Source organism: Cuculus canorus, chromosome 30 (assembly GCF_017976375.1).
Source record: "Cuculus canorus isolate bCucCan1 chromosome 30, bCucCan1.pri, whole genome shotgun sequence".
NCBI lineage: Eukaryota > Metazoa > Chordata > Aves > Cuculiformes > Cuculidae > Cuculus > Cuculus canorus.
In genome coordinates, this window is record NC_071430.1 from 124581 (window position 1) to 136948 (window position 12368).

Here is a 12368-nt window from a genome sequence, read left to right on the forward strand (position 1 = left end):
GCATGAGCGGTGCACTGCGCATGCGCAAAGCCTTACAGGCCGTGTTCATGCAGTGCACGGGCGCCGATAGCCCTGCCGTCCGTGTCCCTGCAGAGACGTACGTATACCATTGCGCATGCGCAGAGCCATATGGTCTGTGCGCATAGGCCCAGGTGTCCCTGCCTGCGCAAAGCCATATGGGCGGTGTTTGCGCATGCGCAGAACCAGAAGGGGAGTATGTGGGTAGGGTTTGCGCACGCGCAGAGCCGCACGGATGGTCTCAGCCGTACGGAAGCGGCTTGCGCATGCGCACAGCGGTGCGGGAGCCCAGTGCAATAGCAGCATGTGAGTACCGGGTGGTGCGGACACCGGGCCAGGCTGCACTGAGCGCTGCCCCCGGTTAACGTTGGTGTCTCCTCGCAGGGAAGCGGCCCTGGAGATCACGGCCCGCTACTGCCGTCAGGAGATGGAGGAATACGGGCGCTGCGTGGCTGCTAGCCCAGCTACCTGGCAGAGCGACTGCCACCGGCTGCGGCTCGGGATCTCCCGGTGTGCGGCGGCGCAGTGAGTGCGGAGCGGGCGGCCTGGGGCCGGGCTGGGCCTCCCGAATCCCGTCGGGGCCCGGTGGGGGCCGCCCGGGTGGCTTTTGGGGCCCGGTGGGGGCTCTCTGGGTCGCTTTGGGGCCCGGTGGGGACTCTCTGGGTCGCTTTGGGGCCCGGTGGGGACTCTCTGGGTCGCTTTGGGGCCCGGTGGGGGCTCTCTGTGTCGCTTTGGGGCCCGGTGGGGGCTCTCTGTGTCGCTTTGGGGCCCGGTGGGGGCTCTCTGGGTCGCTTTGTGTTCCGGTGGGGGCTCTCTGTGTCGCTTTGGAGCCCGGTGGAGACTCTCTGGGTCGCTTTGGGGCCCGGTGGGGGCTCTCTGTGTCGCTTTAGGGCCCGGTGGGGACTCTCTGGGTCGCTTTGGGGCCCGGTAGGGGCTCTTTGGGTCGCTTTGTGTTCCGGTGGGGGCTCTCTGTGTCGCTTTGGGGCCCGGTGGGGGCTCTCTGGGTCGCTTTGTGTTCCGGTGGGGGCTCTCTGTGTCGCTTTGGGGCCCGGTGGGGGCTCTCTGTGTCGCTTTGGGGCCCGGTGGGGGCTCTCTGGGTCGCTTTGGGGCCCGGTGGGGGCTCTCTGGGTCGCTTTGGGGCCCGGTGGTGCAGATCTAGATGTTTCAGGGTCAGCTCAGGGTGTTTCAGGACATGCAGTTCCCAGGAGCTGAGATCCTGCTGTCATCCCCCAGCCCGATCATACGGCAGATCCGTCAGGACTGTGCGGAGCCGTTCACCGCCTTCGAGCAGTGCCTGAAGGAAAACCAAACCTCCGTCATGAACTGCAGCGACCACGTCAACGCCTTCCTGCTCTGTGCCGACCAGGTGAAGCTCTCCACATGAGGTGAGTGTCCAAATGCCGAGCAGGGCTGCTTTCTTCCTAGTCCTGCATTCCAGAGCCCTCCTGTGTCCCACAGCAGCTCATTTAAATGGCTGGAATGGAATAATACAGCCTGGAATAGATACCAACCTTCATTTTTCCCCTACCCGCCCTCCCTTCTCATCTCAGGAGAACCCAGAGCACAGCCAGGAAGTTTATCTAAGCTAAAACGGTGGGAATTTAGTGGCATGAATTGTCCGCAGCTATAAATGTGTGGCCATGGTGGATGGGAATGCCACAGAGTTGGTTGTTATCCAGGTCAGGCTAAACCAATTCCCTGTGAGAAAAGGCTCTAGGCTGGAAGCAATCCTGCTGTAATTGCATAGAGTGGTTTTGTTAGCATAGATCAGCTTGCAGCGCTTGGATAATGATCCTGTAAATGCCTGTGGAGCGATGTTAAAGAGAATGTTGTGCTCCTAAGCATGTAGTAACCTACTGCGCATCGTAACGAGGGTGTTGCGCGTGCGTGGAGCCTATCTGATGCTTTTATTTGTGCTCTTTTTTCCATAGAGGAGCCTTGGAATGATAAATCCATCTTCAGAGGGGAAGGAGAAGCCTTTCTGGATTCAGGAGGATCCATCCTGTGCTCGATTGGGTGGGTTTTCGCTCCGCTGACAAACTAAACGCTGCCCCTGTGGGGTTCTGATCACACTATGCTCAGCTTCAGTGGACAGCAGGGCTCTCGCTAGATGTCAGAGCGTTCGCTCTTCACTCATGCGTTGATGACGCTGGGTTTTGTCCATCTAAAAACGTTTATGAGTAAATAAATCACAAGACTGTGTTGAAGTGACACCAAAGGATCAGCAACAACCTGCTCGGCCAGGAGTCCAAAGCTAAAATCAACCCTTACCTCTCTTCTGCAATCTTTTCTTCAACAGCTCCTTTGGTAATTAAGCAAAATATTTATTATCCCAATAAACAAACCACTTTGGAAGATACAGAGGAGGCCACGGAGATGATGTGAGGGCAGGAAACCTCTTGTCTGAGGAGAGGCTGGGAGAGTTGGGGTTGTTCAGCCTGGAGAAGAGAAGGCTCCAGGGAGACCTCAGAGCAGCTTCCAGTATTGGAAAGGGCCTCCAGGCAAGCTGGGGAAGGGCTGTTGGTCGGGGAGGGCAGGGATAGGATGAGGGGAATGATTTTGAGCTGCAAGAGGAGAGATTGAGAAGAAATCTTGGGAAGAAATGTTCCTCTGTGAGGGTGGGGGGGCCCAGGTTGCCCAGAGAAGCTCAGGCTTTTCCCACTGAGGATGGAAGCTGCTCTCAGAGCTGGACCCACCACAGGGACTTTGTTTTGGTTGAAAACATCTCAGTTTTGAGGTTGCTCGGAGAGGTTCATAGGTTCAGGTCTTCTCCTGGTTTAGAACAGCAGAGGGAGTCTTCCCACCGGCAGGAAAACTGCTGACCTCAGCACACTGAGCGTCCTGTCCACAGAGCAGGAGGGTGGGAGGTATATCTGTGCTTCTCCCACAGGGGAACAGACCCCCAGCTCCAAAAAGAGGGCGTTTAGGGGCTGTAGCTACTGGGAAACAGTTAAAAACCAGTACAAGAAACAATAGTTTAACCTTGGAGAGTCCTTCGGGGCACTGAAGACCAGTTTTGAGGAGGGAGAAAGGAGCTGCTATCGCCTCATTATACAAATGCAGCTTCGGTGTGACGACTTTACTGCTCTTTGAAGCAGGAATTTGCTCTCCCAGAAAAGTTCCAGGGAACTAAACCCTCAAAAGGGAGGAAATGACACGAAAATTGTGGGTACAGCACCAGAGTATTTGGCTGGAAGTTCAGCATGGCTTTGCTGCGTGCCTGAGGGTGTTTTATACCTCTGAGAGAGGGTGAGGACAGGGCGACTTGCCTTGGACCTGGTTCCCAGGGGTTCCTACCCCCTTCCTGGGATGCGTTAATCCTTCCTGGTGTTCCAGCCAGGCACAAGTCCAAGCCTTCGCCTTTGAGCCTTGGGGCTGGCAAGCAGTGCTTGGCATTTTGCAGTTGGGCAGAGTTTTAACTCTGCAGCAGATTCAAGCTGATCTGTTCCAGCTTCCAACAGAGCCGGAATCACCAAGCTGGTGTCTCGCAGGACTGGCTGCGTTTCAGCAGTGACGGGGATGCATGTGGACAGCTAAGAAAACACACACAAGCATGCAGAAAACTCTTTATTTCCCTTTATCAAATGCATTTTAAACATCAAGAGCAGTTTTCTGGTAGAAAAATTGGGGGGAAAAAGCTGAGGGTTGCTTCAAAATGAATTTGGAGAGGCCAAATGCTACAGGAAAAGGGGGAGAACTCTATTTTTAGGGAGTTTTTGGAGTTTTATGGAAACTAGGCAGTCCCGTTAGTCAGAAAGGGCTGTGGTGGGGATGGCTTTATCGAGGATGCCGCGAGACAAGGGCGAAGTTGCTCTACATGTTGACATTGGATTGAAACGTCAGCCTGTCGGCAGCAAAGCCATTTCTCATTACATTTAAGGTGCCCTGGGCCCCCCTCTTAAGCCCAGTTTTGCCTCTCCCTTGTTATTCCTTGCTCTGACACATTAACCACGGAGCTGCCAGGTTCTCGCTGTGGTCATCATGAGCTGATGACACACAAGGTCACTGTGTTTCTCAAAACGTGCATTTTTTTGACCAAACTGGCCATTCACCTTAAAATGCGACTCCGGAGGCAAAGCAAAGGGCAACCGCTTGACGAACAGCAGCGTTTCTATGATGTGAAGATCATTTCGGCCATCACGTTAAGATAAAATATGTGTTGGGGATGTTGAGGGTCAGGTTGGATGGGGCTTGGATCAACCTGATCCAGTGGAGGTGTCCCTGTCCGTGGCAGGGGGTGAAACTGGATGGGCTTTGAGGTCCCTCCCAACCCAAACCATGTGTATGAGGTTGGTTAATTCTTGTCTTTGTTTTTCCTCCATTTCTGTGTGGTTTGGATCTCCAGAAGTGAACTGTGGCAGGACTTTGTTCAGCCTGTTGCTGTAACTCCTGTTGATGTCACTTTTTCTTTCAAGTGGAACTTGAAAACGAATCAGGTAAATTACACACGATCTTAGAATGAGGAACTAACAAAACCATCTCTTTAATTTTTCATCCAGAAAATAGTCTTGTTTTACACTCTGCTTCTCTTACTTAAAGGAACCATAAATCAGCGTTTTTCCTTTGGTCTTTGCAGTCACAGGGACAGATTTAGTGCTGCTGGCAGAGCCGGGTCTGAAACGGGCAACTGCCGAGGGCAGAGCACTGTGCGGAGCCACATTCCATCCCCACACACGGCTGCTTTGCTTGGCTCCTGTCCAGGTGATCGGCAAAGCGCGCTCGCAGTCCAGAAAGCCAGCCGTGTCCTGGGCTGCATCCCAAGCCATGGGACCTGCAGGGCGAGGGAGGGGATTCTGCTCTGCTCTGCTCTGAGGAGAACAAACCTGGAGCGCTGGGTCCAGTTCTGGAGGTCTCAGCTTGGGAAGGACATGGAGCTGATGGAGCGAGGCCAGAGGAGGTCACAGAGATGATCAGTGGGATGGAGAACCTCCCCTATGAGCACAGGCTGAGAGAGTTGGGGTTCTTCAGCCTGGAGAAGAAAAGGTTCTGGACAGATCTTAGAGCAGCTTCCAGTATGGAAAGGGGCTCCAGGAAAGCTGGAGGGGGAGAAGAAGGTGTTTTATGCTGAAGTGATCACAGAGTGACCAAAAAGATGCAAAACACTTCCCTCTGCCCACACCGTTTTCCTTGTGCTCATGATTGGCTCCAGAGTCATGGAATGGTTTGGGTGGGAAGGGACCTCAAAGCCCATCCAGTTCCACCCCCTGCCATGGGCAGGGACACCTCCCACTGGATCAGGTTGCTCCAAGCCCCATCCAACCTGGCCTTCAACACCTCCAGGGATGGAGCAGCCACTGCTGCTTTGGGCATTCTGGGCCAGGGCCTCTCCACCCTCACAGCAAAACATTTCTCCCCAAGATCTCATCTCCGTCTCCCCTCTTTCAGCTCAAAACCCTTCCCCTCACCCTGTCCCTGCACTCCCTGATCAAGAACCCCTCCCCAGCTTTCCTGGAGCCCCTTTCCACACTGGAAGCTGCTCTAAGGTGTCCTTTCAGCCTCCTCCAGGCTGAAGAACCCCAACTCTCCCAGCCTCTCATACAGGAGGTTCTCCAGCTCTCGCATCTTCTCCGTGGCCTCCTTTGGCCTCAATCCTACAGCTCCATCTTTTTCCTGTGCTGTGAACTCCAGAACTGGATGCAGGGCTCCAGGTTGGTTCTCCCCAGAGCAAAGCAGAGGGGCAGAATCTCTCCCTTCCCCTGCTGGTCCCACAGCTTTGGGCGCAGCTCTGGATACGCTTTGCAGTTTATTGATTCCCATTGGGATTCTTGTTCCTTTTGCAACTGACCCTGTTGAGTTTGCCAGCCACCAACACCACTTGCTCCTTTGCTCCAGGAGACCCAGTTCCTGGGAAAGGGATGGGCTGTCCCGATGAGGACGTGCAGGGAGCCAGCTGCCTGCTGGTGCGTGCGGGCTGTGCTGAGGCAAACTTCACATTTCCACTTAATTTACTTCTTTTTTTTCTTTTTTATTTCCAAATGTACATGCAATGAAAAAAAAAAATAATAAACCATTGGCACATCACAGCACGGGGTCACGAGGAAGGAAAGGAAGGGGGTTCAGTGCGGGAAGCTGGCTCCGAGAGTCGGGAGAAACATCAATTTGCACAGAGTTCATCGTCACATTGTCTTAAAACTTAATCTAAACCGAGCCCGTCTCTAGTGCAAGAGCTCGAGGAGTTGATCTGTTGTGGTTTGGGTGACTGTCCCACCAAGGTGGAATCAACCAGCTGCAGCACCTCAGTCTAGGACTTATCTACCTGGGCGCACACGTCATAAAGAGCTGTTCCTGCAAAAGGCTTCCCCTTCCCTCTTCAAAAGAAAGGTCAAAGTGTCTGTAAACTCTGTGTGTGGCTACCGTCATCATCGGAGAGCAAAGGGAAGTCCAGCTCCAGAAGCTGGCACTGAGGACACCGGGAGAAGTGACTGCACATCAGCACAGGTCGCCTTCACACAGCTTTATTGAAGGTGAAGAAGTGTGGAGTGAACTTTAAACAGGCTGTGGTTCTGTCGCCCGGCGTTCCTCATTCTCTAGAAGTAGTCAAGAAGGTGAAAAAGTCCTGATAAAAAGCAAAACGGATTAGGACTGCATCTCCTTTCCTCTCCAAATCCAGGATTGTGTGGTTCCAGGGAACTGCGAACAACAAAAATAAACTTTTTTCTTTCTTTTTTGGGAGTCTACACGCCTTTCAAATCTGACTGACAAGCCTAAAGAGGCTTAGAAGTGAAACACCGTCTACAGAGACACCAATCAGCCTGGTCCTGGGACTCCCAGAGCTCTGAGGTTTAAAAAGCAGTCGTTATTTCCATTGCAGAGTTGTCTTCCCGTTGTTCAGTTCAGCCAGACGTGAGCAGGTCGGTTCTGGAGGACCACGTTCCTTCGGCCGTTAGCAGGGAAAAATGGACCTTTCCATGGTCTCCATCGCTTTTATGAAGAACCAAACCACGGAGCTGGGTCCTAGGCAGGAGAATAACGTTTCCCTTTGGTAAGAACCCAGATTTCTGTTCTCTCCTCTCTTTCTTGCCTCTTGTGTAGGTGCCCAACTGCTTCTCGTAACTCACTGCCTCATGGCAGGAGGATGGGTGGAGAACTTGGATTATTCCTTTCTGTCTGTGGCAGGGATGTGCTTTTCCCTTGGCTGAGTCCTGGGTTGCTCTCAAAACCCAAATGGAGTTAAGTGACTCAGCAGGGATGCGTTGTGATTGCAATCCGGTTCCTTTCTCTCCTCACTTGGTGGGAAGTGAGGTGCTGGGAGGACGTAGTCAGGTGGGAAATCCTGCGGATGGAGCTACCGAAAAAGGGCTTTCTAGCAGGAACGTGTTTAGAGTCAAAGCATTTCACTTTGCTGCTCTAAAGAAGAAACAAAGAGGAATTAGTGTGGCCGGCACAGAGAAGGGATTGAGTCCCAATCCACGGAGGTATCTAAAAGCAGATTAGGTGCTCGGAGAGATGGTTTAGTAGTGGGCAGGTACAGTTGGGCTCGATGATCTCAAAGGTCTTTTCCAACCAAATGATTCCATGATTTTGTGAGAACACGTCTTTATTGTGTCTGTACAGGGAGTAAAACTGACCTTTTCCAGAGCGACAGGCATAAAGGTGGTGGAGAAGTCACTGGGTGCGTTGCGCTTCCCTCAACGTGACAGGGAATGTGTTCCGTGGTTTCTTGAAGCAGATACATGAGTGTGGCCGTTTCAACTAAGGACCAAACTGATGGGCACTTCTGAAACATCAAATGTTAAAAAACCTATCCTGGTCCAACTGATCCACAACCACATAGAGAATCTCCAAAGTAGCATCCTGAGATGCCTCATGAGCTTGGATTTCACTGTTGAATGTTAACCTTGTCCCATGAAGCCTGTATTGGGAGTGGGAAATGAGGCAAAACCAGCCCAGCGAGTGGCGTGGCTGCGACCAGAACTTAAATAAACAGAGTTCTTGTGGGAAGGGCACCTCCTGCTTCCAGGGGTGGCTCTGCTTAACTTGGCCAGTCTTTGTTTTGCGGGACATAATGCTCAAAAGCTTAAACACTGGACAAACTGCTAAAGTTACAGCTAAACAACATCATACGATCGCTCTACTGGTGACTAGAAAAAAGGAGAGAGGCAATCCAAAGTCCTTCGGGCTGGGAAAGGTCTCCATGGGTTAATGCTCCATAGGTTAGTTGCCTCCTCCATTGTGCAGCGCTCGAGGAACGTCTCTGAAGGTCTCAGGCTTTGTTTTTTCTCCCTCACCCTCATTCTGACTTCGAAGCGGTATCCATCCAAGATGCTCGTGAAGAGCTGGGAGCTTTGCTATGGTCAGGAGGTGAAGTAGGAGCTCTGCATGGAGTAGAGTCGGTCAATGGGGTTGCCCACGCGGGCTTGGAGGAGGTTGGCTTCAGCCGTTGACAGCAGGCAGTCTCCCAGGTGGCTGATGCTGTCACTGTCCATGTCGTGAAAAACTCCTTCGGAATCTGGAAGAGGAAGGAAAAGAGTGGGACAAAAGTACGTCCCACAGGGAGCTGCAGGTGACACCAGGGTCATGTTTCACCTGGTGGCCCACAGGCCTGGTACAAGGTGAGCCCCACACATGGAACCAGCTTTAGGCATAACTTGTTCCTCCCTAACCCAAATATTTCATGTTGGATGGAGGGAAGACCCCAGGCTTGCTCTCTGGCCCCAAGCAGAGCTCAGGCTTGGGACCTCAAAGCTGGGGAGGGGCTCTCGATCAGGGAGTGCAGGAAAAGGACGAGGGGAACGGTTTTGACCTGAAAGAGGGGAGATTGAGAAGAGATCTTGGGAAGAAACGTTTTGCTGTGAGGGTGGGGAGACCCTGGCCCAGGTTGCCCAGAGCAGTGGTGGCTGCCCCATCCCTGGAGGTGTTGAAGGCCAGGTTGGATGGGGCTTGGAGCATCTCCATCCATTGGGAAGTGTCCCTGCCCACGGCAGGGACTGAAACTGGATAGACTTTGAGGTCCCTTCCAACCCAAACCATTCAATGATTCTATAATTCTATGAATCCATCAAATTTAACTTTAACTGGTCACAATGTTTCTCAAACCATGAATTTTTTGGCCAGAATGTGTCTGTTTGCTTTAAAATGAGACTCCAGTGACAAAGCAAAGGGGGACCACTTGAACAATGACGGCGTTTCTATGCCGTGAAGATCATTTAAGCCATCACATTAAGATAATGTTTGTGTTGGAGGTGTTGAAGGCCAGGTTGGATGGGACTTAGAGCAACCTGATCCAGTGGAAGGTGTCCCTGCCCGTGGCATGGGGTTGGAACTGGATGGGCTTTAAAGTCCCTTCCAACCCAAAACATTCCATGATTCTATGACTCTGGCCCCACCAAACATCTGAGAAGGGCTTAGCACAAAGCCAAGTCCTGTGGAGCACCTCAGCAGTCATGGCAGAGTTGGCTTTTCCCATCTTGGACTGCTACCTGCAGCTTCGGTGCAGAGACAGGACAACCTCCACAGAGCTCTCCTACCGTAGAGATGCAGGTGATCTCCTACCATAGGGATGCAGATGGTCTCCAGGCAGCTGGGGCGGCGTCAGCCCTTGTCTGTACAAGTCCGTGCTGTAGCCGTTCTGATCCAGGGGCAGCAGCTGCTGCTGGGGGATCCTGGGGTAGGGAACCATGAGCCCATCCAGGCCATGAACGCTGGCACCGTCTAAAGACACAACCGGTGGGATGGGTTGAAGCAAAGGATGCGCAGCAGAACTGTTGCCATAATGTTATGGACATCACTGCAGTGATATTTGATGGGCTAACTTGGTATCTGCTGGAGCGTGTCCAGAGAGGGGGAACGGAGCTGCGAAGGGGTTGGAGCACAGAGGTCCTGGAAGCAACTAAGGGCCTTGGGGCTGTTTAGCCTGGAGGAGGATGAGGGAGACCTTATTGCTCTCCGCAGCTCCAGAAAGGAGGTTGTGGTGAGGTAGGTGTTGGACTTCTCCCAAGGAACAAGCGATGAGATGAGAAGAAATGGCCTCAAGTTGCATGTGAGAAGGTTTAGGTTGGATATTGGGAAGAAAGAGAAGCAGCTGCGCAAGGCAGTGGTGGAATCTCCACCCCTGGAAGGCTTCAAAACACATGGAGCCATGGTACTTGGGGACATGGTTTGGTGGGCTGGGGGTGTTGGACTGATGGATTTGATGATCTTAGAGGTCTTTTCCAGCTTTAATGATTCCATGATCCAGGGGAGGTTTAGGTTGGATATTAGGAAAAATTCCTTCCTTTAAAGAGTTGCCAAGCATTGGAAGTGGCTGTGCGGGGCAGTGGTGGAGTCTCCATCCTTGGAGGGGTATGAAAGCCGTAGTGATGTGGTGCTTAGGGACCTGGTTTAGTGGTGGAATTGGCAGTGTTGGGTTAAGGGCTGGACTCCATGATCTTAAAGGCCTTTTCCAATATAAGCAGTTCTCTGATTCTACAGACTCTGGACCACTCGGTACTGGGCTCAGGGCTTATATTCAACATAAAAGAACCATCATCTCCTCAAAAAGAGATACATCCCGTGTCCCAAGTACCCACGGGTCTCGCTGAACATCACCTAGTTCTTCCAGCCGGTGGTTACCCCATCTCCATACCAATTCAGTTGCAACTCATGAGCAACCTGATCTGGTTAAAGATGTCCCTGCTCCTGCAGGAAGGTTGGATGACCTCCAAAAGTCCCTTCCAAACCCAAGCATTCTAAGAATCTATTTCTCTGTGCTTTTTCTGATCTCTTCCTGACCCCATTCTCTCTCAAACCCATCCAAGTCCATCCTCTCCATCCCACCCAGCTGTCCCTGGTGCTGTCATTGTCCACAGCAGTTCCTCACCTTCGCTATCATCGTTGCTCTGCCTGCTGTTGCGCCCGGTCCCTCTCCCGCTCCCCAAGCGAGGGTTGCCCAGCTGGTCCTGCTCCTGCTGTTGCTGCTGCTGTTGCTGTTGCCTACGAGCGATCTTCTTCATCTGCAAGGAGATTGAGAGCCTGGATTTGAGGTTCTGACTGAGAAAGGATGGGAATGGGTTGCATTTAACCCAGCAGAGGACAGCTGCTGCCTGCCTTTCACAGGGATCGAGCAGTGCCACCACAGAACCCTACTCAGACTTCTGTGGGCGACTCCTCTGCAGTCAACATTCTCTGCTGGAGATACATGGGGCTGACCCACCTCCCTGGAGGTGTTGAAGGCCAAGTTGGATGAGGCTTGGAGCAACCGGATCCAGTGGGAGATGTCCCTGCCCATGGCAGAGGGTGGAACTGGATGGGCTTTGAGGTCCCTTCCAACCCAACCCATTCCATGAGTCTATGAAATCATAGAGTGGTTGCTCATAGCCTCATCCTTCTTGTCTTTCAAGAAAATAAAAAGGGAGAAAGCAAGTGGAAAAAGAGAAATCAACACAAAAAGCCCGATGTGAAATATGTTCAGTCCTGAAAACATCAATAATTAATTGGTTTTTGCATTTCTTTTTACGCTTTTGCTACTGGATACACGTGGTAGGACAAGGTGGACCCATAGTACGGTCCTGCATAGCCGTTTTTCTCACTTTTTCCTCCTTTTCAAAGCTATTGCATGTTTCCTTTTGACTGAACGAGCGAGCTATCCCGCAGGAATCCAGACCCCACCGATAGCACAAGAACCACCACTCACCTTGGCTCTTTGGTTCTGGAACCAGACCTGTACCACCCGCACCGTCAAGCCCGTCTCAGCTGCCAGGGTCTCTCTTACCTGTCCTCAAAACCCAGAGAGCTGAATCAGAACTTAAGTTGCACTTTGAAAGGATCCAAGCCAGCAGTTGTGCTGAGTGACCTCCTTTATACCTTTCTGCAAGGTTTTGAGGACACCTCGAAGGAGGCCTTGAACGCCCGACGCTGCTGCGTGGTCAGGATGGTGCGTGGGCGCTTGGAGCGCTTGTGGTCTTTGCTGTCCTCGCTGCCTTTGCCGTGCGAGTGGCTGCCATCCTCATCCTCACTTTTCACTGCAATGGAATATCAGGAGTGGTGATTCAGCAGAGAACAGCTTCTCTGGACCATCTCCCAGGGCAAGGATTCAGAGGAACTTGTCCAAGTTCTGCTTCTTCCAAGGTGAAATTTAGAGCAGGAGCACAGAACGAAGCCAGCAAAGCTCCTGGACTGAGCTGTGGCTCCAAGGAACGCTGTCAACTCAGAGACAGAGCTGCAAGGCCACCTTGGCCCCGTATCATCCATTCAGCCCACCCAAACCTCTCCAGATCAGCCAAGTGGATCTCCGCAGCCTTGTACCCCCTTGGCTCCCTATCACCAAGAGGAAAAGATGCCACAACATCCACCTACCTACATCTCCTCCCTCTGCCACCTTGCCCACAGTTAATTAGGGACTAAATACCTGCTCTCTACAAAGTTCACCCTGG

General features: G+C 52.4%; 2 protein-coding genes across 2 annotated transcripts in view; one reads left to right on the forward strand and one right to left on the reverse strand.

Moving 5' to 3' along the window:
- The first annotated feature begins 5 nt into the window (after nt 1-5).
- Nucleotides 6-2377, forward strand: CHCHD5 (coiled-coil-helix-coiled-coil-helix domain containing 5). Its single transcript, XM_054051943.1, has 4 exons — nt 6-97; nt 403-543; nt 1252-1403; nt 1950-2377. Exons 1-3 carry the CDS (start codon nt 21-23, stop codon nt 1400-1402), a joined length of 369 nt encoding a protein of 122 aa, XP_053907918.1. The 5' UTR covers nt 6-20; the 3' UTR covers nt 1403; nt 1950-2377.
- A 3666-nt stretch (nt 2378-6043) lies between these two features.
- LOC104063314 (LIM homeobox transcription factor 1-alpha-like) overlaps nt 6044-12368 on the reverse strand; it is a 29627-nt gene continuing 23302 nt past the window's right edge. The window contains exons 4-8 of the mRNA XM_054051944.1: nt 11800-11957; nt 11630-11707; nt 10817-10949; nt 9511-9669; nt 6044-8467 (exon numbers count right to left, since the gene is read on the reverse strand). Coding sequence (XP_053907919.1) covers nt 8313-8467; nt 9511-9669; nt 10817-10949; nt 11630-11707; nt 11800-11957 — 683 coding nt within the window. The 3' untranslated portion in view covers nt 6044-8312. The remainder of the gene's footprint in view (nt 8468-9510; nt 9670-10816; nt 10950-11629; nt 11708-11799; nt 11958-12368) is intronic.

Coding starts and splice junctions, on each gene's coding strand:
- CHCHD5 (XM_054051943.1), top strand. CDS start 21: ATGCGCAAAGCCTTACAGGCCGTGTTCATGCAGTGCACGGGCGCCGAT. Junction 98..402: donor GTCCGTGTCCCTGCAGAGAC/GTACGTATACCA, acceptor GTCTCCTCGCAG/GGAAGCGGCCCTGGAGATCA. Junction 544..1,251: donor TCCCGGTGTGCGGCGGCGCA/GTGAGTGCGGAG, acceptor GTCATCCCCCAG/CCCGATCATACGGCAGATCC.